Source organism: Fusarium oxysporum, chromosome II (genome assembly GCF_013085055.1).
Source record: "Fusarium oxysporum Fo47 chromosome II, complete sequence".
NCBI lineage: Eukaryota > Fungi > Ascomycota > Sordariomycetes > Hypocreales > Nectriaceae > Fusarium > Fusarium oxysporum.
The window spans coordinates 2,878,117-2,900,939 of NC_072841.1; the positions used below are offsets into that span (position 1 = coordinate 2,878,117).

At 49.2% G+C, this 22,823-nt stretch overlaps 9 protein-coding genes across 9 annotated transcripts; 5 read left to right on the top strand and 4 right to left on the bottom strand.

Moving 5' to 3' along the window:
- Positions 1–102: 102 nt before the first annotated feature.
- On the top strand, positions 103–2,348 carry FOBCDRAFT_215029 (Gaa1-like protein). Its single transcript, XM_031173678.3, has 5 exons — positions 103–218; positions 275–524; positions 584–822; positions 873–1,687; positions 1,740–2,348. Exons 1-5 carry the CDS (start codon positions 203–205, stop codon positions 2,199–2,201), a joined length of 1,782 nt encoding a protein of 593 aa, XP_031050463.3. The 5' UTR covers positions 103–202; the 3' UTR covers positions 2,202–2,348.
- FOBCDRAFT_215032 (uncharacterized protein) lies at positions 2,349–3,967 on the bottom strand. The gene is made up of 3 exons (XM_031173679.3): positions 3,449–3,967; positions 3,146–3,381; positions 2,349–3,088 (listed from the first exon to the last, which is right to left on the bottom strand). Exons 1-3 carry the CDS (start codon positions 3,714–3,716, stop codon positions 2,447–2,449), a joined length of 1,146 nt encoding a protein of 381 aa, XP_031050464.1. The 5' UTR covers positions 3,717–3,967; the 3' UTR covers positions 2,349–2,446.
- A 283-nt stretch (positions 3,968–4,250) lies between these two features.
- Positions 4,251–7,522, top strand: FOBCDRAFT_127002 (putative N6-adenine methyltransferase-domain-containing protein; the record flags this gene model as incomplete). Its single annotated transcript, XM_059607819.1, has 14 exons — positions 4,251–4,378; positions 4,500–4,570; positions 4,638–4,732; positions 4,789–4,880; positions 4,935–5,076; positions 5,130–5,288; positions 5,337–5,672; positions 5,723–5,817; positions 6,071–6,238; positions 6,309–6,531; positions 6,769–6,885; positions 6,957–7,071; positions 7,131–7,202; positions 7,305–7,522. 14 exons carry the CDS (start codon positions 4,251–4,253, stop codon positions 7,520–7,522), a joined length of 2,031 nt encoding a protein of 676 aa, XP_059464172.1.
- Positions 7,523–7,906: 384 nt separating this feature from the next.
- FOBCDRAFT_236978 (uncharacterized protein) lies at positions 7,907–9,801 on the bottom strand (the record flags this gene model as incomplete). The annotated part of the gene is made up of 6 exons (XM_031173681.2): positions 7,907–8,008; positions 8,058–8,291; positions 8,353–9,131; positions 9,269–9,379; positions 9,435–9,668; positions 9,717–9,801. The coding sequence occupies 6 exons, from the start codon at positions 9,799–9,801 to the stop codon at positions 7,907–7,909; spliced, it is 1,545 nt and encodes a 514-aa protein (XP_031050466.1).
- Positions 9,802–10,853: 1,052 nt separating this feature from the next.
- Positions 10,854–11,986, top strand: FOBCDRAFT_197014 (beta-lactamase-like protein; the record flags this gene model as incomplete). Its single annotated transcript, XM_031173687.3, has 2 exons — positions 10,854–10,884; positions 10,968–11,986. The coding sequence occupies 2 exons, from the start codon at positions 10,854–10,856 to the stop codon at positions 11,984–11,986; spliced, it is 1,050 nt and encodes a 349-aa protein (XP_031050472.3).
- Positions 11,987–14,818: 2,832 nt separating this feature from the next.
- FOBCDRAFT_215055 (uncharacterized protein) lies at positions 14,819–17,142 on the top strand. Its single transcript, XM_031173689.3, has 5 exons — positions 14,819–15,261; positions 15,317–15,960; positions 16,014–16,319; positions 16,380–16,763; positions 16,813–17,142. The coding sequence occupies exons 1-5, from the start codon at positions 15,009–15,011 to the stop codon at positions 16,972–16,974; spliced, it is 1,749 nt and encodes a 582-aa protein (XP_031050474.2). The 5' UTR covers positions 14,819–15,008; the 3' UTR covers positions 16,975–17,142.
- On the bottom strand, positions 17,143–17,753 carry FOBCDRAFT_215059 (ribosome-assembly protein 3-domain-containing protein). The gene has a single exon (XM_031173690.3). It carries the CDS (start codon positions 17,633–17,635, stop codon positions 17,405–17,407), a length of 231 nt encoding a protein of 76 aa, XP_031050475.2. The 5' UTR covers positions 17,636–17,753; the 3' UTR covers positions 17,143–17,404.
- Positions 17,754–18,019: 266 nt separating this feature from the next.
- FOBCDRAFT_176821 (P-loop containing nucleoside triphosphate hydrolase protein) lies at positions 18,020–20,793 on the bottom strand. The gene is made up of 2 exons (XM_031173691.3): positions 20,681–20,793; positions 18,020–20,627 (listed from the first exon to the last, which is right to left on the bottom strand). Exons 1-2 carry the CDS (start codon positions 20,689–20,691, stop codon positions 18,221–18,223), a joined length of 2,418 nt encoding a protein of 805 aa, XP_031050476.2. The 5' UTR covers positions 20,692–20,793; the 3' UTR covers positions 18,020–18,220.
- Positions 20,794–21,451: 658 nt separating this feature from the next.
- On the top strand, positions 21,452–22,653 carry FOBCDRAFT_15667 (mitochondrial carrier domain-containing protein). The gene has a single exon (XM_054703369.2). The coding sequence runs from the start codon at positions 21,549–21,551 to the stop codon at positions 22,533–22,535; it is 987 nt and encodes a 328-aa protein (XP_054559344.1). The 5' UTR covers positions 21,452–21,548; the 3' UTR covers positions 22,536–22,653.
- Positions 22,654–22,823: the final 170 nt, after the last annotated feature.

Genomic DNA, 22,823 nt, shown 5'->3' on the forward strand with positions numbered 1-22,823 from the left:
GCCCCGCATTCACTGCAGGCGGCCCGCAATCCAACCCCTGAAGCAGGGGGGAGCTTCTATTTAATGGAAAGCTGTCATGACGGTACGTACCCTCTTCAATGATTGATCTCATTGTTTCCAAGAGGCTAAGCCAACGATAACCTCAACCTCAACTCAAGCATCGAGAGACCAAGTCTTTGATCACAAAGATATTGGCCAAACGATGTCGCGACTACTCTGTATGCAACCTTCTCTCTCATCCCCTATTCTGACCTTCGGCTGATAGGTTCTATAGCATCAGCGCTTTCGCTGCGTCGCGATCCTCGTATTCTAAAGCTTCCCCCTTACTTGTCCTTCATCTGCATCGCGATCGGTGTAATCTGGCTCTTTCTTCTCCCGTTAAACGAATACTCGCGTCGAACGTACATCTCCGAGAATGCCCTGTTGCCAGGTCAAGTGCATACATATTTTGGAGGAAGCGAACAAAACATCTTCCGCGCCTACCGACGTGAGGTTGACGATGTAGTCGACAAGAACAACTATGAGTGCGTCTTGAACTTGGATATGGAAGAACGCAACAATTACTAATACGATTTGGTGACAGGATCAACGACAGGCTCGACAAGATTCTCACAGGTGTTGGATTAAAGGTTGGACGTCAAAATTACACCTACCACTCAGCTGGCCATGAGTACTCAGGACAGAACCTCTACGCAATCCTGCAAGCTCCTCGTGGCGATGCCACTGAGGCAATTGTGTTAGTTGCTGCATGGAAGAATGTTGAGGAACAGCTCAACCGCAACGGTGTATCTCTGGCATTGACTTTGGCCCGTTACTTTAAACGTGCGTATCCCCTGAAACTTAAACCATGCGATAGACGCTGACAAGTATAGGCTGGTCACTCTGGTCTAAGGACATCATTCTTGTTGTTCCTCCTGATAGCAAGACAGGCACGCAAGCTTGGGTTGACGCATACCATGATGCTCATAACCCTGATCTTGTGGCTCCTTTGCCTCTCAAGTCCGGTGCTCTTCAGGGTGCCCTTGCTATCGACTACCCCCAAGAACAGAGTTTCAAGTCTGTTCATGTGATTTACGATGGCCCTAACGGCCAGCTCCCTAATCTTGATCTTATTAACTCAATCGTCAACATTGCTGGTGGTCAGATGGGCATTGGGACCTCTATTCAAAAAATGACGGAGCACAAGGGCACCTACCCTGATCGTTTACAGACTATGCTGCGCGGTATGCTTAACCAAGGCCTCGGCTACGCAGCTGGTGCTCACAGCAGCTTCATCCCATATCACGTTGATGCCGTGACACTTCAGCCTTACGGCGAAGGATGGCATGATGAGATGGCCATGGGACGCCTGGTTGAGGGGTCGTTCCGAAGTCTGAACAATTTGCTTGAGCACCTGCATCAGAGTTTCTTCTTCTATCTTCTGATGCAGACTGACCGCTTCGTCAGTATCGGCACTTATCTTCCCAGTGCTATGTTGATTGCTGCCAACTTTACCATCATGGCTATCTCTCTCTGGGTCAAGAGCGGTCAGTCACTAGCCACGCAGAAACCCAAGGAGAAGGCTTCTACCACATCTGTCGAAACAACACAAGCTGGACGGGACCTGTTTGTTCCGCTTGGTGTCGTTGCTGTCTGTCAGGGTCTCGCAGCTGTGCCTTTGTACATCTTCAATCACCTTCCCGCTGGCGTGAGTGCTCCCCAATATCATCATCTTTGAGTCTTATACTGATTACCTCTAGTTACTCTCGCCCACTTTTGCTGCATTCTCTGTCATCTCGGCTATCTTGCCCTTCGCGATCTCTCGTCTCCTAACCCTTGTCACCAAGCCCACGATGCAGCACTTCCAACTCACAAAGTCCTTCTCTCTTCTCGTTCTTGGCATGTGTCTTTCTACTCTTGCAACTCTCAATTTCTCTCTCGCTTTTCTCATCGGCGTACTCTCAAGCCCGCTCAGCTTTGTCCAGCCGGTCAAGAACCGGGGCCTTCGCTGGTCTCTAGCGGGTCTCCTTAATGTCGTGTCACCACCTACTATTTTGTACGCAGCGGCCCAAATCTGGGACATCAGTATCGCGGACCTGTTGAAGGAGGCCAGCTTCGGCTGGAACGTCTGGGGCATGTATACACCCGTTGTGGTATGGTGCCTTTGGTGGCCAGCCTGGCTCGTGGGCATGGTCAATGTCTTCGGAGAGGTTACTGCTTGAAGAAAATTAGGGATTCGGACTGTAAAATAGGAAACAAAGTATGCATTGCGCCACCATAAATGGTGGTTCTGATTTTTAGGTAATAAACAAGGGCACATAGATTAGGCGAAATTTAGAATTAATAGTCTTGACTTGGGCAAAAGATCATCATCTGCCCACAGTAAAGTTTCTATTCGTCTATACTGTACATTTGTTCGTTTTGATTGCCGTACGTTCCCTAGACCGTACTCCTGTCGAGAACTCCTCTACGCAGCCCACACATCCTTGCCAGCCGACTCAATCCAGTTACCGAGTTGGTTGACGCTCGAGTCCCAGTCAAGCAGTCGCTGGCGCATTGCGGCGATTTGCTTCATGTCGAGCACCTTGGGCTGAACCCAGGTGATTTGAGCAACGCCGTCCACTTGGTCAATAGTTCCTCGCAACAGACCTAGGCTAAGGGCCTTCATGATGAGATGCTCGATCTCTTCGGGTCGAACCTTGGTCTCCTGAGCGATAGTGGCAAAAGTGAGGGTACGGTCGTGGGGAGGACGGCGGAAGACAGCCTCAGTCAGTGCGGAAAGGTAGATCTTTTGTCGAAGATGCGTGGCGTTGTTCTTAAGAAGCTTGTTGGACTCGACGCGATCAGACAGCTGGTCATAAGCATCGAGGTCTCCACGGTTAAAGGCAAATAGCAGATCACGCATCCAAGCATGCTCGCTCTTGGCGAGGACGTCAAGGATGGGGTGGAGCAGGAGCTCTCCGAAGTTGTAGATGCTTGTTGAAACAAGGGCAGCAATGCTGAGATGGTAGGCTCTCTTGTGTCGCTCCTCAGGAGTCATTGCATTGAGGTCAATGCAGGCAAGGTAGAGGAGGGCAGTACGGTAGTAGTTGGAGAAGTCCATCTTGCGCTGAAGGAGGGGTCAGCGGGGCTCACCAAATACCCAAAGTCGAGATCAAGAACATACCTGGTAGTAGATGGCATTTGCATCATAGAAAGCAGCATGGACCACATTCTCTACAGAGTCGAAAGAGTCCAATATCCGCTCGGCTGTATCCAGATCCTTTCGCGCAGCATCTAGCTCCTCCAAGTCCAGCTTTGCTTGGGCGACAGCAACCAAGGCATAGACATAAGCATCCTGAGAGTTCTCGTTATCGACCTTCTTGGCCACTGATTGCAGGAAAGAAAGGCGCTGCTCGTCTTCTATGTCGTTCAAAAACCATCGGTCAGCAATCCGCCGGCTTCGGAGCATATTGCATTTAAATCTCACCTTCACACTCTGTTGCTGCCTTCAATGCTAGGTCCACAAGCTTCAACTGGTTGATCTTGTCGGCAAACTTGAGAATAAAGACTCTGTAGAATGGTAGTCGTTGAGGGGCGCTCTCGGGGTGGCTGAAGAACTCGACGAGGGCGTCAGTGAGCTGGTGCCAAAGCTTGCGCTCCCAGAAGTTCTCAAAGTCGAGAATGAGAGGTTGGAGCTCCTCGGGAGCTTCATCGCGCTGCTCGGCAAGAAAATCGGAAATGGTCTCGTTGCTCATGATGGCGGGATTTGTATTTTATGTCGGTGGAATCTAAGTGTATGGGTGACGTGCACACTAACTGAAGCTAGCTTGCCTGCAGCCTTAATCTGTTGGCGCGTACTGCTGCACCAACGCTGATTTTGCGAATTATGAGTCCCAAAAGCGTGAGTATGGGCTATTCTCTATTTGATCGAGCTGTCGTCAAGCGGCCGTCGTGATAATCGGTGAAGCTGGTATGTTTGTAGAGGTTGATAGTTGCTTCAGTCGAGTGTGGAGGGAGGTCCTTAGCTCATCAATGAGGCTACCAGGCAGCCTGGTCGTCGCAACGTGAAGGCGCACGGGCCATTTCGACCTCTGGAAGAGCACTCGAAAGGCGCTAACCAATGGCAAGCTGCAAGATTTCAGTGACCCATCACGTGATCTGCAATTACCGTTCCCCGAGGCTCCAACTTGGCTAGCATCACCAAACACTGCTATCGAGACGACGAGACGTTCAACGGCCAATTGCGAGGCACAGCAGCGTTTTGTCACGCAATCTGTATATTCGCAACAATGGCTTCGCCTCTCTTTGCTGCGCGGGCGGCCCGCAAGGCTGCCTTCAATGTCGCCGGCAAGCGATACCTATCCGATATTTCCATTACTCGAACTGGCAAGCCTATCATGCGTGTTGAGGGAGGCCGGTAAGCTCAACCACGGCCCATTGACACTATTCGTATCTCCTCTAATGTTATTCCGTTTCTAGTTCATCCCTCGGAGGTACGATGATCGAGCTACGATGACCACGAACAACACTGACGAAAGGAAACCAGGCCATACTGTTACCGTATTTGGCGCAACTGGCCAACTAGGACGATACATTGTCAACCGACTGGGTGAGCCGACCTGAACCTGGAATTGGATAATTGGAATGGGCAATTGGAATACTGATACTGGCATTAGCCCGCCAGGGATGCACTGTCGTTATTCCCTACCGCGAGGAGATGTCCAAGCGTCATCTCAAGGTCACTGGAGATCTTGGCCGTGTTGTCTTCATTGTACACCTCAATTCGTCCCGATATGTTCAGGAACTTTTCAGTAACCCTCTTACTAGGAGCACGACCTTCGAAACACCCCTTCGATCGAGGCGAGCGTTCGACATTCCGATGCTGTTTTCAACTTGATTGGCCGCGACTATCCTACCAAGTACGTCAATATAAAACGGACCAATGGATAGGACAGGAACTAAATGATTGTCAGGAACTTCTCTTTGGAGGATGTGCATGTTGAGGGAACTGAGCGAATTGTCGAGGCTGTTTGCAAGTACGATGTCGACCGATATATCCACGTTTCCTCCCACAGCGCCAACTCTCAGTCCGTCTCCGAGTTCTACCGAACAAAGGTTTGTAGATCGTCAGCTTGGTCAATGGAGGGAAATGCTAACAAACGAGCCAGGGTCGAGCTGAGGAGGTTGCCCGACAACTTTTCCCTGAGACCACTATTGTCCGCCCTGCGCCCATCTTCGGTTTCGAGGATAACCTGCTGCTGAAGCTTGCTGGTGTCACTAACCTCTTCACTTCCAACAACATGCAGGAGAAGTTCTATCCCGTTCACGTAGGTTTTTGCCAGAGTGCTTAGGGTCAACGTTACTAACCACCACAGTCTATCGACGTTGGTGCTGCTCTTGAAAAGATCTTCTACGACGACACAACTGCTGGACAGACTTTCGAGCTTTACGGACCCAAGAAGTACAGCATGGAGGAGATTTCCGTTATGGTTGATAAGGAGATTTACAAGCAGCGACGACACATCAACGTGCCCAAAGCCATCCTTAAGCCCGTTGCTGAGATCCTGAACAAGTTCCTTTGGTGGCACACTCTGTCAGCCGATGAGGTTGAGCGAGAGTACTTGGACCAAGTCATTGACCCTGAGGCCAAGACCTTTAAGGATCTCGGTATTGAGCCTGGTGACATTATCAACTTCACCTACCACTACCTGGTAAGTGCCCCAATCATGGTCGTGAAAGTCGCAAACTGACACCCTTTTAGCAAGGATTCCGCAGTCAGAACTTCTACGATCTTCCCCCTGCGACAGAGAAGGAGAAGAGGGAAGAGAAGAAGTACATCCATGTCTTGGATGAGTTGTAAAGAAAATGAATTTAACTTTTTGCTTATTGCGAATGCTGGAAAGGCGGCTGGTGATTCACGGCTGAGCGGACAAGTCGACAATAGTCCGTGTATATAGGACCGCATAGACTAGAGAGTATGCGAGTTCGAACAATTGTACAGGTTTTGGGTTGAGATGATATCAGATAATATGAAGGTCGAGAGAATCAGTCCACCTTTGGTTACCCTGTAGCTATCAATCATCATGCAGCTCTGATAGCGAGAGTCTAGACCGTCGAGGAAGCAGTGCAGTAAAGAGGACCCCGCCAAAACCCTCACACAAAACCTTCTATCGCATCGCATCGAAGCGCCGAGTCTCCGTAATCGACCGTATATCAAAACCGAAAAGATACGTTTTGACGACAACATTCCGATGTCTTTTGATGATGAAGAGCCCATGTAAGAGATACAAATATCCATGTCACCCCAAGTTACAGGACCCAGTTTACTGACTTTGGCTGGTCTCCAGAAGCCTCTCGAGTCACGCCTTGGCCGCGCTGGCCGAGTTCCACGCCGAAAAGGACGCCCATGAAAAGACATTTGAGAAGTTGAGGACCGGCGCCGCTCCGAGAGCTGGAGCCGGACTCGGCGTCGTCGAACCGGAAGACGAGGACCCTGTAGCGGAGGATGCAGACGACCAACCGCTGAGCATGGCGGCGTTTACGGAGGATTGGAACGAATCGCAGTTTTGGGTACGTAAGACGACATGCACAAAACAAGGCAGAAGACGCTCCTCTCATCCAGTTGTCTTCCACCTTTTTGCTCTAGCGGTGGAGATAGATGGCATCGCGATCGGCTTCTGGGATAGAGTCTGTGCCTTTGCCTGTCTGAAGTTGGGGTATCTATTACGTACTTGGCTGGTCTTGGCGCTACAACTTCATGATATTTACATTGTGGAAAGAAATACTAACATGGGCCTGACGATCTAGTTCCTCGACGAAACAGCCTTTGCTCTGGCCGATCAGCTCCTCGATGGCGCATCGTCAAGCTCGATTATTGGTGTAGTCTCGACACCGAGCGTATTCATTGCACTCAAGAATCGTCTTGTAGGATCAACCCTGACTTCTGTCATGCCCAGGGCTTGATATTTAGAACCCAGAAACTGACTGGGACACAGAGATTCTGGCCTATTGAAGACCGACCTAAGCTGGTCTTGTTGGAACATGACCACCGTTTCAGCGTCTTTCCTGAGTTTGTCTTCTATGACTTCCAGCGACCTCTTCAACTCCCAGGTATGACCGCTTTACTAGTTGAATACTGCTTTTGGCATATACTGATATTATTGTCTCAGCTCATCTGAAGGGCAGCTTGGATAGTGTTATCATTGATCCTCCATTCTTCAGCAATGACTGCCAGACAAAGTGTAAGTAATGCTCGCAATCGTCCTGGCCACTATCCAGATGCTACCCCAGCCCGTATCACGATCTAAACCCTCTCATTTTACTACTGACATGTCACCCACTAGTTGCCCTAACAGGCCGCTGGCTCGTCAAGCCAAAGTCGCCTCGTGTGATTGTCTGCACGGGAGAACGAATGGCTACCATTGTCGACAAGCTCTACCGTTCTCTTGGAGTCTATGCGACAACCTTCGAGCCTGCTCACGCGGGTTTAAGTAACCACTATTACTGCTACGCCAATTTTGAGAGCTCAACCTGGGATTGGCGATCTGATGAATCAGATTAATGAAGTGGAAGTGGAAGGGGAGATATGAGGTGTTGAAATAAGGCCCCCGCTGCTGGAACCGTCTCAAGGTCTTGGAAGAATACGCAAGACTGGGAAACATGACACAAGGTACGATGACTTATGGAATATCTGGGGATATGCCAAACCCAGTGGAGTTCGTCGCAGTTAGATAAAGAGATACATCTGAAGAGAGACCATGACCGCCCTATTCAGTAGGCTGCCACGGTGTAACTAAACTACATATATGCGCCGAGCAATGCTCCATACTGCGCTCAACCTGCAGTTGATATATGGACCCAGTCGACTTATTGATCATGATCATTAACGCCTATCTGGCTCTCCTAATCTAAACCCCCGTCGGCCTACAAGTACAAGATTGGGTGTCTAGGCCAGCGAGCGAATGATGTAGAAAAGGAGATAGGCCTGCGCCCCAAGGACGTCAGATAAGCTCGCCAACTCGACTTTGTGGTCATTAAACTTGAACCACTGAAAGATATGTCAGCTATGATACAGTGTCGTAAAGAATAAAATTTACCTGGTCGCCGACCCGACAGTATGATGTATAATGGCCAGTGTCGATTTCACCCACATGAACCACAACACTAAGGAGGTCATAGGTGCATGATCGCTCCAGCTCAAGGCTCTCACGACTCTCGTGGTTGCGAACGCGATTGGTATAAGGCAGCATGTTGAGTTGGAGAGGGAATTTGACTTCATTGTCGACTTTTGACGCGGCACGATCGTGGCGGCCATGTCTGTACTCGAAGCGCTGTGAAAGAGTTAACTTGGCGGACCAACACTAACACTCACGAGCCACCGACTACACTCACCTTAAGCTGTATTGACAGAACGTTTGGCAGCCGCTTAATGCTGGTATGTCGTTTGGCTTGTTGAGTCCCGTTGCAGTTGTTGCACCGATACTCACACTTGTCATACTTGATGTATTCTTCGTCCAAGCAATCCTGCAACGTTAGAGAAGGCTTCTTCTGACCAGTCCTCTTGCTCTTCTTCTGGACAACATTTTCGAGACCTAGACTTAGATCAAGGAACGACTGGATGGAATTACTCTGGCCTGAGCAATTCTGACATGTTGTTGTGGTCTGCATCTTGCCGTAGAATGTCTGATGCATGATACAATTGCAGCTATGTTCGCTGCCGATTTCCGGCTTTTTTCCATCGCCATTTCGTTCATGAAGCTCTTCAGCTAAGAACTGGAAGAACTCATGAGCGTCTTGTTCTTTGGTGGTAACAAGATTCTCGAATGCCTTCTTCTCGGAGATCCAGAAACCTGACAAGATATTGGCAGCAGTATAACCGTTAGTGTTCTCTAGGGCGTAAAAATCTTGGAACATGTCGTCCATTGCACAGCTCAGGCAGTGAGGGACCTGGCAATCATTGCTCTGGTGACCATCGCTTAGGTAGAAGTTTCTCAGTAATGGGTTGTGCAAGAAGCTTTGGAGAACAACGTTCTGATAGCAGGTCGCACCGGCGTTGTAGATGCCGCGCAGGCCGTTTGCACGACAGGAGGCGGTTGTAGTATTGTTAGTAATATACCGAGGGTCATCCTTCATGGAGTCCGAGAAGAGCTCATTGTGTTTTCTCTTGCGACCTGGCCAACAGTTAATTTCAGGCAACAGAAAACTATCCACGAGCAACATAGCAGTCAAAGACACAGCCATTCCTTCTCATTCTGTATCGCGTATGGACGAGCCTTGACTTGATGCATCTCCGTGCACAATCGCTTACCAGAAAAAGAGCCAGTTCCTATCTTTCTCACTCGAAGCTCCTCGAGAGTTGGGTCCCAGACAAAATCGTCGCACATCTGACAATACAGGCAACCGCTCCGAGAGTCAACATCTGCGCCAGGGTTAGCAAAGGAGGCAGCAGAAAGCAGCAGCACAAGGCTACTAACAGAAACGATGCTGTTTCTTGGTTCCGTGTTTCAATCGATCTTCCTCAGACACGGTCATTGGACATTGTAGACAGAGGTAGTTCGAGGTAAGCGTTGTAACGGGTCGGCCCTCTTGCGTTGAGGTTTGGGGGACGATGGGTGTCGCATCGAAGATGTTGCGGAGGATTAACTTGTAGTGCGTGATCGAGCTGTTCATGACCTCTTGGTTCTTGCTGAGGAGGAGTTGTACATGCTCTAGAGACAATTAGACAATGATACAGACAGAGCTTTGGGTGGCCATACCACAGCCGAACATTGGTGATCCGGGGACCGGAGACTTCACCTTGATGTTTTTGGGTGAGGCCGGGGTTGTCGGTCGCCCAGACATTGTGAGGAATCAAGCCTTTGCGGCTAGCGTTTTGCTGCAGCAATTGAAGCTGGTGGTAGACGAATGAAGCTTGTTGATGCGGCTGGTAAAAGGGAGCTCGATTCGTGATCAAGCGGATGCGGCGAAGCGTTACTGGTACACTCGAAACAACCCCACGTATAAAGACAGGCTTGATTATTCGTTTATTCTTGATCGGTTCGTTGTACGTTCGTTCGTTCGTTTATTTATTCGTTCCTTTGCCTGGCGGGTGATGCGATGGCGTACAAGGCTGAAGGATGCACGCGAGGCACAGAGTTGCATGAATGTGCAACCAACAGCAAGCCGAAAGTCGGGCAATTGATAGCCAACCTCTTCCAGTTGAAACCAAATATCGAAGATTAATAAACCGTAAGAGGGGAATGAGCGTTGAGAGATGGCCGCTAAGGAATTAAACAATAGAGGTGAAACATCAAACTCTGTTGCGCCTATTGATTGTTCCTTCAATTAATAGAATAGATTAAGTAAGTGCATGCATGCATGCATGGGTTGGATGGAAATAGAAGTGCAGGAGTGGTATTGGAAGTCACTATCACTCACTGTAAGGTAAGGTAATTAGGAGAGATTACAACGGGTGCAGACTCCCTAGAACATAGTGTGCCGGGTACCTTTTGGTGTAAGATTGGCGGGTAGATACATCAAGTCATGGAGGCGCTCATGAAAATTATACCCATGTCATGCAGGGCGATAAGATAACCTACATACCTAGGTAGCTTGGCACTAGTCTCACCAGCTGAACCTCATATTAACCGCGACCAGGGCGCGTCTAGCAGGTATATTAACTGATACTGCTGTAGTTGATAGTCACTTGAAGATAATTTTCACTGCATCTGACAACTCTATTATAGCATCTAACATGTAGTACCAAATAAGAGTATACCTAACATTCCTAGGATGTGCAAAGTGATGCCTATTACTGTATCTCCCTCCTACACGTCAATATGCACTAAGAAGAGGAGCACCGTTCGTGCCGAGGTTTATTCATTCTCCATTGAATAAGCAGTTTAGATTGCCGGATGACGACAGCCAGCTCCCTGTCTACCTCTGGTAGATCAATATCTTCTCCCTATTTCTCATCTTTCATCCTTAACCTAGACAAACATCTTTGAACTTTGAGCTTATTTGACTAGAAACGGGGCTCAAAGTCTCCACTGTCTACCGAACCCCCGGCCCGACTTTGCGGCATCCCGGCTCCGGACCCCTCCCGACCAGCACCGATAGTTTCGCCCATACGGGTCTCTGGTCCTCCACCTTGAATATTACCAACAACTGGAGTACCATGGCGACTCAACTCATTGCTCTGCCAGCTGTAGAGCGTCTCAGTCCTACAGTCACCCGCATTTTGGGCGGCAATCCAGGCAAATTCACTCTTCAAGGCACAAACACATATCTTCTCGGTACAGGTCGTCGCCGGCTTCTCATCGACACTGGCGAGGGTCGCAATGCTTGGATCTCATCTATCCGCGAGACTCTACAGCAGGAGAATGCGATTATAGACACCGCGCTCATCACGCACTGGCATCATGATCATACAGGTGGTATCAAGGATCTCTTGAGCATCTCACCACAGACGAGAATCTTCAAGCACACTCCGGAGGAAGGGCAGCATGAAATTAGGCACGGGCAGCGCTTCCAAGTCGACGGCGCTACATTGACAGCAGCGTATACGCCAGGACATACAAAGGATCATATGGTGTTCGTTCTCGAGGAAGAAGACGCAATGTTCACAGCCGACAACGTCCTTGGTCAAGGGACTGCGGTATTTGAGGACATGGTCACATATCTACGAAGCCTAGAAGAAATGAAACCTCTGTTCAAAGGCCGAGCATACCCTGGACATGGACCGGTCATTGAGAATGGACCAGCAAAGATTGCCGAGTACATCGCGCATCGAAAACAACGAGAAGATCAGGTCATTCAGACGTTGAAAACGGGACCTGGTGAAGTGGAAACTCAAGAATCTGCATTGTGGTCGGCATGGACAGCGACAGATCTGGTCGAGGTGATTTACAGAGATGTGCCCCAGAATCTGCACCCAGCAGCTCGTGGCGGTGTTTTGCAGATACTGGGAAAGCTGGAGAGCGAAGGTCGCGTAGCTCATGATGGTGATGAATGGAAGCTGCTGGCAGATGGCCGGGCTTCTCTATGAGTTCGGGCCACAGTGGATAATGGATAGACCATAGTGAGTCAGTGGTGTATTTCCGAATTGCCGGAATATAGTTGGTATTCATCATTACCCCGAAAGGCCATTGTGAGGAACCGTGTTTGCTCGGGAATACGGACTTTCAAACAAGATGGACTGGGTTAGGTTTGTGGCATGATTTGGGCATGCCAAGAGCTGAGTTTTGTAGCAAGTTTGTATGGTAAACTAGCGAGATGAGGCAGGGCCTTCGGCAGCGTCGGATCATTCACATCATCCAAGTCTTGATGTGATAAATATTTTAGTGAGCATCATGGATGGGATTCACTGACTGGTGGGGATCGCCAACTAGGTTCTGGTTTTGGGAACACACCCCTGTCCACTAACGCAGCCACTCTATTAAACAAACTAACGGTACTGGCCATGTTCTCAACAACTGGCATTGCTGCTGATGATGAATTGTAAGCAGATCCTCTTGACACTGTAATGCTACAGCTTCAGTTCGGCCGATTGCGGAGAATGGCTAGGATGCAATGCAATGTTGTCACATCAGATCCCAAGCTCCCCATGCAAGTACAGTACAAGAGTTGTCTTTGTTGCATTGAGACTGCAACATTAAACCCGTCGTTTAGAGGTACGTTTCATGCAGTCACAAACGGTCCAATTTTGTCCGAATATCATACGACAGACCGTAAAAAGCAAGAGCTCGATGATACATGTTTAATCGTTGATTACCTTACAGCCTCAGTACTCAAACTGCGGAGTGTTCGGGAGTAAATTTTGGCGTATGGCATACGTACAGACATGCGTATGCCTGAGAAACGGAGACAAGTTGACCACGAGTTACCGTTCTTGGCGAGATCATTGTATTCGCTCTTATTTGCTGGCTCGGGTTGTAACCCAAGATAGCTGACTCTTTTGGGTGTAATACACACGATGGATGCAAGTCAGCACCATAGACACGACAACTAAGCGGGCGGTGAGCCAGCACATCACATCATGAACGATCCGATAATTCTGTCCTAGATTGGAGTAGAAAATTGTCTGATTATGCACCTCTTCAACCGAGTTGTGTGCTGTAAAAGGTAGTAATTGGTCAGCGGAGGGGAACATCTAGGGTAATCTGATATCATGGTGGTACTCCATAACCGTCCAACTTGAGCAAATATTCCTTCTCATGACCCTTGTATCTTACGCCCGGCTTCAGGCCCTTCCTTGTTCATGAGCATGGTTATGTGACGCCTTGTGACCATTTTGACAGCTCGAGCTTGGTGGGTTGTGACCCTGTTTAATGGAATGCGTCTGTCTGTCTGCTTGACCGGCATCATCGGGTCCACGGAGACGGAGATAATGATAAAGCCTGAAAATGCCGTAAGGTAGGTAGTCTAGTGCCCAGACCTACAGTTGCAGTTACATTTCTTGATCTTGATCAGAGATCAGTGATTGCCAAGACACTTCGGTATGAATCATCCGTAGTCATCGATGTCCATGAAGGAAGTTTCCGTGGAAAGTTCCCGCTCGGCTAGCACAGACTTATCAAGTGCATGTAAGTCAGAGACACGCACATGCAGTAAGGCGTATAAAGCGTATCTAGTACATATAGTACGCTGTAGATGTGTACATTTCTTTGCCAGCCCTAAACAAATATTTGGCTACACTACGCGTCATATCCAGCCTTATCGTTTACACTGCACAGACGTAAAAACTTTGTAAGTCAAGAGCTGAAGAGAAAGTGTGCGGAATTGTCGGCGTAGTTGGGTTGAACTTGGGTGGAGATGCTGGACCGGGATTATACACATCAAAGAGGTTGAAGCCCGCTGTATCCAATGAATGACGCCGTAGCTTTATTTCACAGCGGGATGAGGTAACTAGCGTCGAAGCAGCCGGCATTAAAGCTCTCCATGATGCATGATGATGCCTGTAAAGACGAAAGCTCTCATGTGGATTTCGGCATTTTGCTCGATATTAGTCTGTGCTTTGATGTCGATAATGGAGGCCTAACAAGTCGGTTTTGAGTAATGGATGAGAAGCCACAGTTAGTACGTGTAGAGCTTATGACTGAATATTCGTAATTCACTGGTAAGCCAGTGACTGACTGCCCGTTTATCGGATCCGAGTTGAGGTGCATGTAATGGTGGTAACCAAACGTGGTGAAGGGTTGCGATGCTTGCAGCAAGTTACAACACACGAGTTCTTGTGACCAGTAACTAATGATCTCTATGCTCGGTGAGAATAGGAATGGAAGAGGGTCTATCCATGGCCCGTGATATCCACTTCATCTCCGCCGAAATGCCTTGACGTTCTTCGAGAAGATGCCTTTTCCAAAGTTTCCTTGCCGATCGATCGATCACGTTGACCATGAACGAACTAAAAAGGTAACTATTCGGAACCAACAGATCCTCAAAGTAAGTAAAGTAAAGTAAAGTATAGTACAGTACATGGGGCCCGCGGACCACGTTGATCAAAGAGCCTGACCAGATGATCTGGTGCATGTACAGTGACCTCTACGATACAGATACAGTGGTGTAGTCTACTGAAGATGTCCCCCCCACCGGCCGGCCCCATTTGAGGATCCCCCACTATCCAAATGCTTACCGCATCTTTTTTTTTTTTTTGTTGTGTTGTTTTTCTCTGTCGAAAGGTAAAGGTACAACTTCCATGATGAAGCAATTCGGAAGCTTCGGATGGTCAACTGCTGCGTATCCTCTCTTGGCTCTCGTCGCTTTGTCTCCGACTGACCAAGAGATTCCAATGCCTCAGCCCATGACCTGTTTTCGGCCGCTCGGGCCCGACAGTAATAATAGAAGAGGGTTTGTTTTAAAACAATGCCATGTCATGATTCCTTGAAACACTCTTCGTTTTGACGTCTACTTGATCGCATGATTATATATGTCCTCCTACTTGTGTCTTTCTGGCTGTAAACAAGTATAACTACTGCTTGCGACCTCTTCTCGTCCAGTTGTCTTGTCTTGTCTCGTTGCATCTATTGTTTCCTTCTGCAGACAAATCTTTCTGGACGTACTTTGTCAGTATGATCTATACAAAAATGATATCGCGCGCATCCGGCGCATTGCTTCTGGCGCTTTTACCTGTGGTAATTGCGCATGGTGGTGGTGAAAGTATGGACATGGACATGGGAATGGGCCATGACGGCAACACAACGACACAACCGCCCAAAGACGAGGACTATCCCGATACATACTTTGCGCATACTGAACATACTGGAGTTATATACACACATATTGCATTAATGGTTCTTTCTTGGGTATTTATTCTACCAATTGGTAAGTTTTCATGGTGTTGAGCTTTATGCGCCGACTAACACGACCAACCCCCCAGCCGTCATGTTCTCACTGGCAAACTCTCGCTTTACACTACCGGCGCAATTTGTTTTCCTAGCTACAAATGCTCTTGGAGTCTTGATCGGCGTGATATATAATGCGCAGACCCCAGACTTGTATCCAAACAATGCGCACCACCAGATTGGCTGGATTGTGACCTGGGTCGTTTGCGCCCAGGTCCTTGTAAGTGCCGTGGGCTGTATCGCGGGAGCTCTCAAGGGCAAAGGAAAGACGTCGAGTAACGAGAGACATGCTTTTCTACCTGTCGCGACACGAGAGGCCGACTACTCTTCGCACAATGGCTACCACAGTGACAGCCCCTACCGAATGTCCAACGACAGTGGACGAGGAACCGAACCAAACACACCATCGCTTCGAAGCGACTCGGCATCCACTCTCAATGGCATGGAGTCGCCTGTCAACAACCCCAGGAAGGAGTACGAGGACGATGATGGTGACCTGGAGGAATTGTCACTAGCCTCTCCTGAACCTCAGGGAACCTTTGCTCGCCACGCCTCCAAGATCGCTGCGTCGCGAGTATGGAAGTATCTCAACCTCGGCCGTTGCATAGTCGATCGCATTATTCTTCCTTTCGGCTTCATTGCGCTTGCGACTGGTGTTGTCACCTTTGGCCGTTTCTTTGTAAGTTGCTAGCAGATACCTTGGTTGCGACACTTGACTAACAAATCGTCCAGGAGGGAGGCGGAATCTTCAATGGATTGGCGCATTGGATCAAGGGCGGTGTTTTCTTCTGGCTAGGTATCTTCACCCTCGGTCGCTGGACTGGCAGCTTTGGAGAGCTTGGCTGGGCATGGAATGTTCGACCAAGGAAGAACTCCCAGAAGTGGCGCCCCTCCGCTGAGTTCGTCGAGAGCTTCTTGATCTTCTTCTATGGCGCTACCAATATCTTCATGGAGCACCTCGGCGGTTGGGGAGGAGATTGGACCGCCCAGGACATGGAGCACATCTCCATCACAGTTCTGTTCATTGGAGGAGGCTTGGTAAGTCCCACGATCTGCTCCAGTCGATTTCCCAAAGCAAAAACTGACTTGTTTCTTTAGTGCGGTATGCTCATCGAGTCGACACGTATTCGCGATCTTCTCAACACAACCGTGGACGAAGTTCAACCCAAGAGCCCTTACACGGTCGAAGAAGCAAACGAATCCGAAGCTCCCGACACATACGAGTTCTCGCTCAACCCCATACCAGCTCTGGTCATCATGCTGCTTGGACTCATGATGAGCTCCCATACACAGCATACCATGATGTCTAGCATGGTTCACAAGCAGTGGGGTGACCTCCTTCTAGGGGCTTCCCTTGCTCGAGGGTTGACCTACCTCATCATGTACCTGAAGCCACCCAAGTCCATTTTCCCATCACGACCCCCGACGGAACTCCTGGCTGCTTTTGGATTGATCGCTGGAGGCATCATCTTCATGGCTAGTGTATGTCAACCGCCCTTGCAAAAAGATTCGAAAAGCTAACTTGACCTAGAGCACTGATACTGTCGACGGAATGATCCACTACAAACTCGACGCCATGTTCATGTACACTGTCACCATGGGCCTGGTCGCCCTCCTGATGGCTTGGGTCGTTATCGTCCTCGCCATCAAGGGATGGGCTGTCGGACTCGAACGACGCCGTAACTCGAACTAGACCGTGCATATGGACATACTGATGAAGGAATGACATACTGCCGTACTTCGGCACGGGTGGGAGACAGACGTATATATAGATTGATTGTATTGCGCGCTTGATGTAGTGTTGACTCTGCTTTGAGATACCCTTATGAAGTAACGGCCGCTAATTGACCTAATTTCTGAATCTGACTTTTCCCCTTTTCACTGGGTTGATACACACGCTATGGCGTATTGGGGTGCAGTGTCAAGCGTTCTTGGTGTCGATAGAACAGCTTTCTGTCTGCCAAGAAAAACGCCATCCTTGTGATTTGACATATCCTTGTCTCGTGGGAAGTGGTGAAGAATGGCTCGCACTAATCCACAAGTTGTAAACGAGCGGATCTGAAATGCTGTCGTGCGTTCACGTAGTAGACTGAAATGATCTGGACTGCGTATATACAGTCTGCTCATGCATCCCCGTCCTTGGCCTTTGGTGCAGCAACCACTCTCTTCTGGTCCTCAGGAGAGAAAAGGTCCGCACCCTGTTGCAGAGCGTGAACAAGGAAAGGGATGGAATCGGCCTTGAAGTCCTCCGCGTTGCGAACTTTGTCAAGGTCCTCTGAGAGCTCTTGTGTTGCGCGTTGAAGGTAGTAGGAGGTAAACTCCGGAGAGGACTGGTTGGTAGGCTTTGAAGACATTTTGATGTGTTTGATGGAGAGTAGCCGGATTCCTTTGATTTGACTAAGGTAATCCTAGCGATGTTGACTGCTGGGGTTGAGACTCTCAAAAGGTTCACCTTGGTCACAAAGACTAAAACTTGAACTAGCAAATTCTTAACAGTGCGAAAACAAGAGTACATGTCATGAGCACTGTGCCTACCTCTCATGACTTCAACATGATAGAAGCCATGATACAGAGTAACTCGAAGCATATAGATAGGTTTGTCAGTTCTCTCAGTCAATCGAATAGAACAACTCGGGACGAATGCAGCTCCTGGTACGATAGGGTGATAAGCCACGAACTTGTGGTATGATAGATGGAGATCTTACAACGCAATGCATGGAGAATGGGTACAAAACCCAGTGCGCTCTGGGTTGCTTTTAGTATTTTATATTCTATCAGTGTTTTGACATCTAAGATCACTCTACAGTGAAGCCTGTCGACCTAAACAGGTCTGGGATGAAACTCCATAAAAAAGATAATGACCTTCCAATATCGCTAATCCACAATAACGCCCTGCATGCCTCGTGAACATGAATCATTAAAGACACACAGCTGATAACTTAGTGAGAAATGTACTGGAACACGGCAGAAACCTCGGACTCTCCACATTCTTGCCTCAAGAGCAAGTCCTGGATGGGTTTCAGTCCCTCGTTGACAAAATGATTCCATGTGCTGGTATCACCATACAGCATGGCCGGCGCCTTGATATACTGCTTGCCATCAGGCTTACACCGCTTGCACTTGAACGTCTCATGAGTGTCACTCTTGGTATCTGGCCGGTACTGGAAAAGCTCACGGAGACTGTCGAGCGAGAAATGCCGTTCAACATCTTCCGCCGAGTCCACAACGCAAGAAGACAAACTTTGTTTGTGAGACTGGCGCTGGAAGATCTTCTCCTCGATAGTGCCCGTTGCGATGAAGCGGTACACGAAACAGTCTTTCTTTTGTCCATCGCGCCACACTCGAGCAAGCGCCTGTTGGTCAGCAGCCGGGTTCCAATCGGGGTCGAATAGCACTAGGCGGTTCGCGCCGATAAGGTTGATACCACATCCACCAGCCTTGCTGCTCAGTAGGAAGACGAATTCGTCACCTTCAGGGTCGTTGAATCGATCGACAAGCTTCTGACGCTTGTTGACGTTCATGGTTCCATCGAGTCGCAAACATCCATACTGACGAGAGCGGCACATTCGTTCAAAAAGATCCAGTGTCGAAGTATAGTTGCTAATCAACACAATCTTGTCGTTTGTGTCTTGGCGGATGCGAGCCAGCATGCGATCCAACACTGCCATTTTGCCTGAATACCAGGACTTGATCTCGCGATCTCGACCACGGGATTCCTTGGGTACATAGTCGTCTGGGAAGCACTGCTCTGAGCCCGGCAGATCATCCGCCATGTTCAAAAGATCAGGATGGTTACAGAGCTTCTTGAGAATGTTGATGGCTTTCAAAGGTTGACTTCCCTTGCCTCTCAGGAGAGCCTGAATGTCAGGACTCTTGATGAAGTAGTTGTAGAGGTCAAACTGGAAGGGTGCAAGATTACAGAACACAACGTGCTCGTACTTGACAGGTAAGTACTTGGAAAGGATGTCGTTAGTACGGCGAATCAGGAACTTGTTGACAACATTGAGCAATGCCGCAGTGCACTCATCGCCCTTCTTTCGATCTTCCTCTGACGCATCAGCATCTCGGCCTCGTAGAATTGGGATTTCGTAGCGTTTGCGAAACTCCAGCCGTGTGCCGAGCAGATCGGGGTTTGCAAAACTTGTGAGCGAGAAATACTCCGTGAGATCATTCTGGATGGGTGTGCCTGTAAGAATGACACGCCGCGAAACATTGAGACTGTTGAGAGCATTGAAGGTATTGCTGTCGCTATTCTTGAGACGATGGCCCTCATCACAGAAAAGCAGGCCGATCTTTGTGTGCTTCAGTTCCTCCACGTTCAATCGCAGAGTTTCGTAGGAAACAATGATGACTGGCCTGGTGACGGCCCGACCGCTAGCAATTGCCCATTGTCGAAGCTGACGCGTCAGTTCTTCTTTAGACGCCTTTCCATCGATGGCGAATGGGTTGATGGCATTAGGACCAAGCCACTTCACCAACTCGTTGGCCCAATTCTTGACCAAACTGGCAGGACAGACAACGATTGCTTTCTGAATTGTCGGCTTTCCAGCATCAGGGGATTGCTTGAGTAGTGTCCACATCAGAGAGATGCACTGAAGAGTCTTTCCCAGACCCATTTCGTCGGCCATAATGCAGCCATTGGCCTTCTCATCAATCAGGCCAGTAACACATCGATACATAAATTTGACACCTTCGACCTGATGGGGACGAAGGATCTTGGCCAGCTTCGGGTCAATTACGACTGGAACGCGAGGGTGTTCGCCATCCACCTTCTTCTTGATTCCGAGAATCTCAGCAAGACTCTTATGTACAAGTGGAGCGTCAAGTTTCCCATCAGCAGTCTCTGTCTTGGCGGGCTCAATTGCCTTGGGGACATCTCTTGGTTTGTCGTCGACAGTCGGGTCATGAAGAACAATTGCGAATTCGCCACTGGGGTCATGTAGAGGCTTCGCAATGAAGACTGCACCTTGCCGTAGACCCAGAGTAGGAGGGGCACGATTGGGATTGTATGCAGCGCTGTCCTTGTTCTTCAATGGCACAGAAAAGGCCTTGCGGAAAACAAGACCTTTATCTTTGGCCTGGAAAACGGGGAAACGGTTGATATCTCGAGTGGCAAGCGCAAGCCTGTCATCGTTGGAGTATGGTTTATCATTATCTGCTTCGCCGTCGGCACCACCATAATCAACCTTTCTTCGCTTGCGGGACGGTCGATCAACAGCCGTACTTCTTTCAGCGACACCAGGGCATTTGAATGGTTTGTGAAGACGGTCAATTGAAGAGGGCGTTGGCATCCGCTTGCCTAGAGTTTTGTCCTTGCCAGCAAGTGGCGTCGCGACGAGAGGGGACCTGAATTGAGTATTAGAGCTTGCAACAACGCGCCAAAGTGTCCTGACACTCACGCTGCTCCCATCTTGAATATCCTCTCGTTTCAGAGACTTATCAAGCGATTGTTCCAAGTGTGAAAGATTTCTTGCCACCCCAGCGAGAATCAATGGAGGGTAAATAGGCAAGCGCGATGTCAGTGACTCGACGCGACAGCAGGCAGAAACACGCTATCACGTGAACCGCCACTAGCTTTACTTCTTCTTACAATTGCATTCCCGGCAAAGACCCCGAAACCACCGAAAGCTTGGACTCAAAACTTAAAGCCTCCACTAGCTTAGGTAACATTGGATCCATCGGGAATCGGTCGAAGAATCAAGTTTGTCGTTCGGTTCATGATGGGACCGAAACTGGTGGCAAGGAATATATCTTCTCCTTTTCTCCTTTTCCCCTTATACAACTCACTCGGTCAAAAACCAGCCAAAGATGATAACTGAAAGCCCATTTGCTGCAACGTCGTCAGGGTAGGTCACCGCGGATCATCTACTTTCTCAGTATGCGGCTCTGAAAGACCCTGGATCGCTAACACATGCCTTCAAGCGTCAATCTCTCCAACTCCGATCAAAGCCGATCGGCCGGTGGAGATCCTTTTGCCGACCATCAATCCTCTGGACCGACCCCTCTTCAAGTAGCAATTGCACGACATCGCACTGGAATTTTGACTGCAACTGTTGCTGGACACTTTGTGCATTGGCAATATCTTACACGGTTTCGTCGAATTAATGTCCAGGCTACTGCGAATCGAGCTCCTCTTGCACGGCTCGGTTTGGCCTGGGGCCTCGTATACCTCGGCGTCTTGAGCACTATCACTGTGGCTCAGCGCAAAGTGTCAAGGAATACTGATCTTCTTTTCTCGCCTATAGAGTCTACAAAAATAGTCTCATAATGTCGGCTGATTTCTGGGCTGGCTATCTCAGTGGTGCTGTTGGAATCATAATCGGAAATCCTCTTGATGTGATCAAAGTTCGACTTCAAGCACAACATACCAGTCCAGTGACGAACCCGCCTGTTGGTTCGATCCCTACAGGAACAACAGCAGCGGCTTCAACCATCAACCAGAGTGCATCTTTCAGCACGCGGTACCTCGGATCATACGCCTCCTTGGTGACTGGAACTGCAGCACCAATTCTCGGTTACGGTGCGCTGAACGCCTTACTCTTTGTTTCTTATAACCGAACCGAGGCGGCATTAAATAGCGTATTCTCAACATCTGGAAACTTGTGGAATACCTGGCTTGCTGGGGCGGTGGGCGGTCTTGCAACTTGGGTCGTTAGCACCCCCACCGAACTGATCAAGTGCAGGGCGCAGCTGGCATCCTCTCCAACCTCAAGCTGGGCTATCACCAAGGATATCTGGAAAAAAGAAGGTGCTCGAGGTCTTTACTTCGGCGGAACTGTGACTGCTATCCGGGACAGCGTTGGTTATGGCTTTTACTTCTGGTCCTACGAGCTGACTACTCGTTGGCTGGCTACGGAACAGGGCGAAGAAACCTCTTTCCAACACGAGGCCGCCAAAGTTCTCCTCTGCGGAGGACTAGCTGGTGTCGCAACTTGGGCGAGCATATTTCCACTCGATGTTATCAAGACTAGGGTTCAGGCACAGACCCTTGGCGGACAAGCAGAAACAACACCCCTTCTGCAACCCAACGTAGCGTCACAAACCAAACGGGCTGGCGCAATACAGGTCGCACGTGAGGCGTACCGGGAGGGAGGCTCTCGTGTTTTCTTTAGAGGGTTGACTGTCTGTAGCGTGCGAGCTTTCATAGTGAATGCTGTCCAGTGGGCGGTTTACGAATGGGTCATGTTCGAACTCGGGCATGGACGGAAGAAGACAGTGGCCAACGAGCCTAGGGTAGAGATGGTACAAACATGATGCATGAGGTCTTCAATGTGCTCAAATGAGGACCAGACCATTGCGGCAAATCTTTGTAATGACACCATGCCATGCAGTCGGATATTCAGCATCGACCCAACTTCCAGGCAATCTGCCACGGCCCTGTCCACACCCCAACATGATTTTTGTCAGGCGACCATCAATTTTCCGATCAGGACTTACGAGCTGCGCAACACATTCCCAACCCCTAGCAGTAATTATACCTTCTTGCTGCTTTATGCGGGCAACGTTGGGCGCTTCGTGATGGATGACAAATCTGGATCACTA

Coding starts and splice junctions, on each gene's coding strand:
- FOBCDRAFT_15667 (XM_054703369.2), top strand. CDS start 21,549: ATGTCGGCTGATTTCTGGGCTGGCTATCTCAGTGGTGCTGTTGGAATC.
- FOBCDRAFT_215032 (XM_031173679.3), bottom strand. CDS start 3,716: ATGAGCAACGAGACCATTTCCGATTTTCTTGCCGAGCAGCGCGATGAA. Junction 3,382..3,448: donor GGCAGCAACAGAGTGTGAAG/GTGAGATTTAAA, acceptor TGAACGACATAG/AAGACGAGCAGCGCCTTTCT. Junction 3,089..3,145: donor CAAATGCCATCTACTACCAG/GTATGTTCTTGA, acceptor CCCCTCCTTCAG/CGCAAGATGGACTTCTCCAA.
- FOBCDRAFT_215055 (XM_031173689.3), top strand. CDS start 15,009: ATGATCTATACAAAAATGATATCGCGCGCATCCGGCGCATTGCTTCTG. Junction 15,262..15,316: donor GGTATTTATTCTACCAATTG/GTAAGTTTTCAT, acceptor CCAACCCCCCAG/CCGTCATGTTCTCACTGGCA. Junction 16,764..16,812: donor GCATCATCTTCATGGCTAGT/GTATGTCAACCG, acceptor AACTTGACCTAG/AGCACTGATACTGTCGACGG.
- FOBCDRAFT_215029 (XM_031173678.3), top strand. Junction 525..583: donor GTCGACAAGAACAACTATGA/GTGCGTCTTGAA, acceptor ATTTGGTGACAG/GATCAACGACAGGCTCGACA. Junction 1,688..1,739: donor TCAATCACCTTCCCGCTGGC/GTGAGTGCTCCC, acceptor GATTACCTCTAG/TTACTCTCGCCCACTTTTGC.
- FOBCDRAFT_215059 (XM_031173690.3), bottom strand. CDS start 17,635: ATGTCTTCAAAGCCTACCAACCAGTCCTCTCCGGAGTTTACCTCCTAC.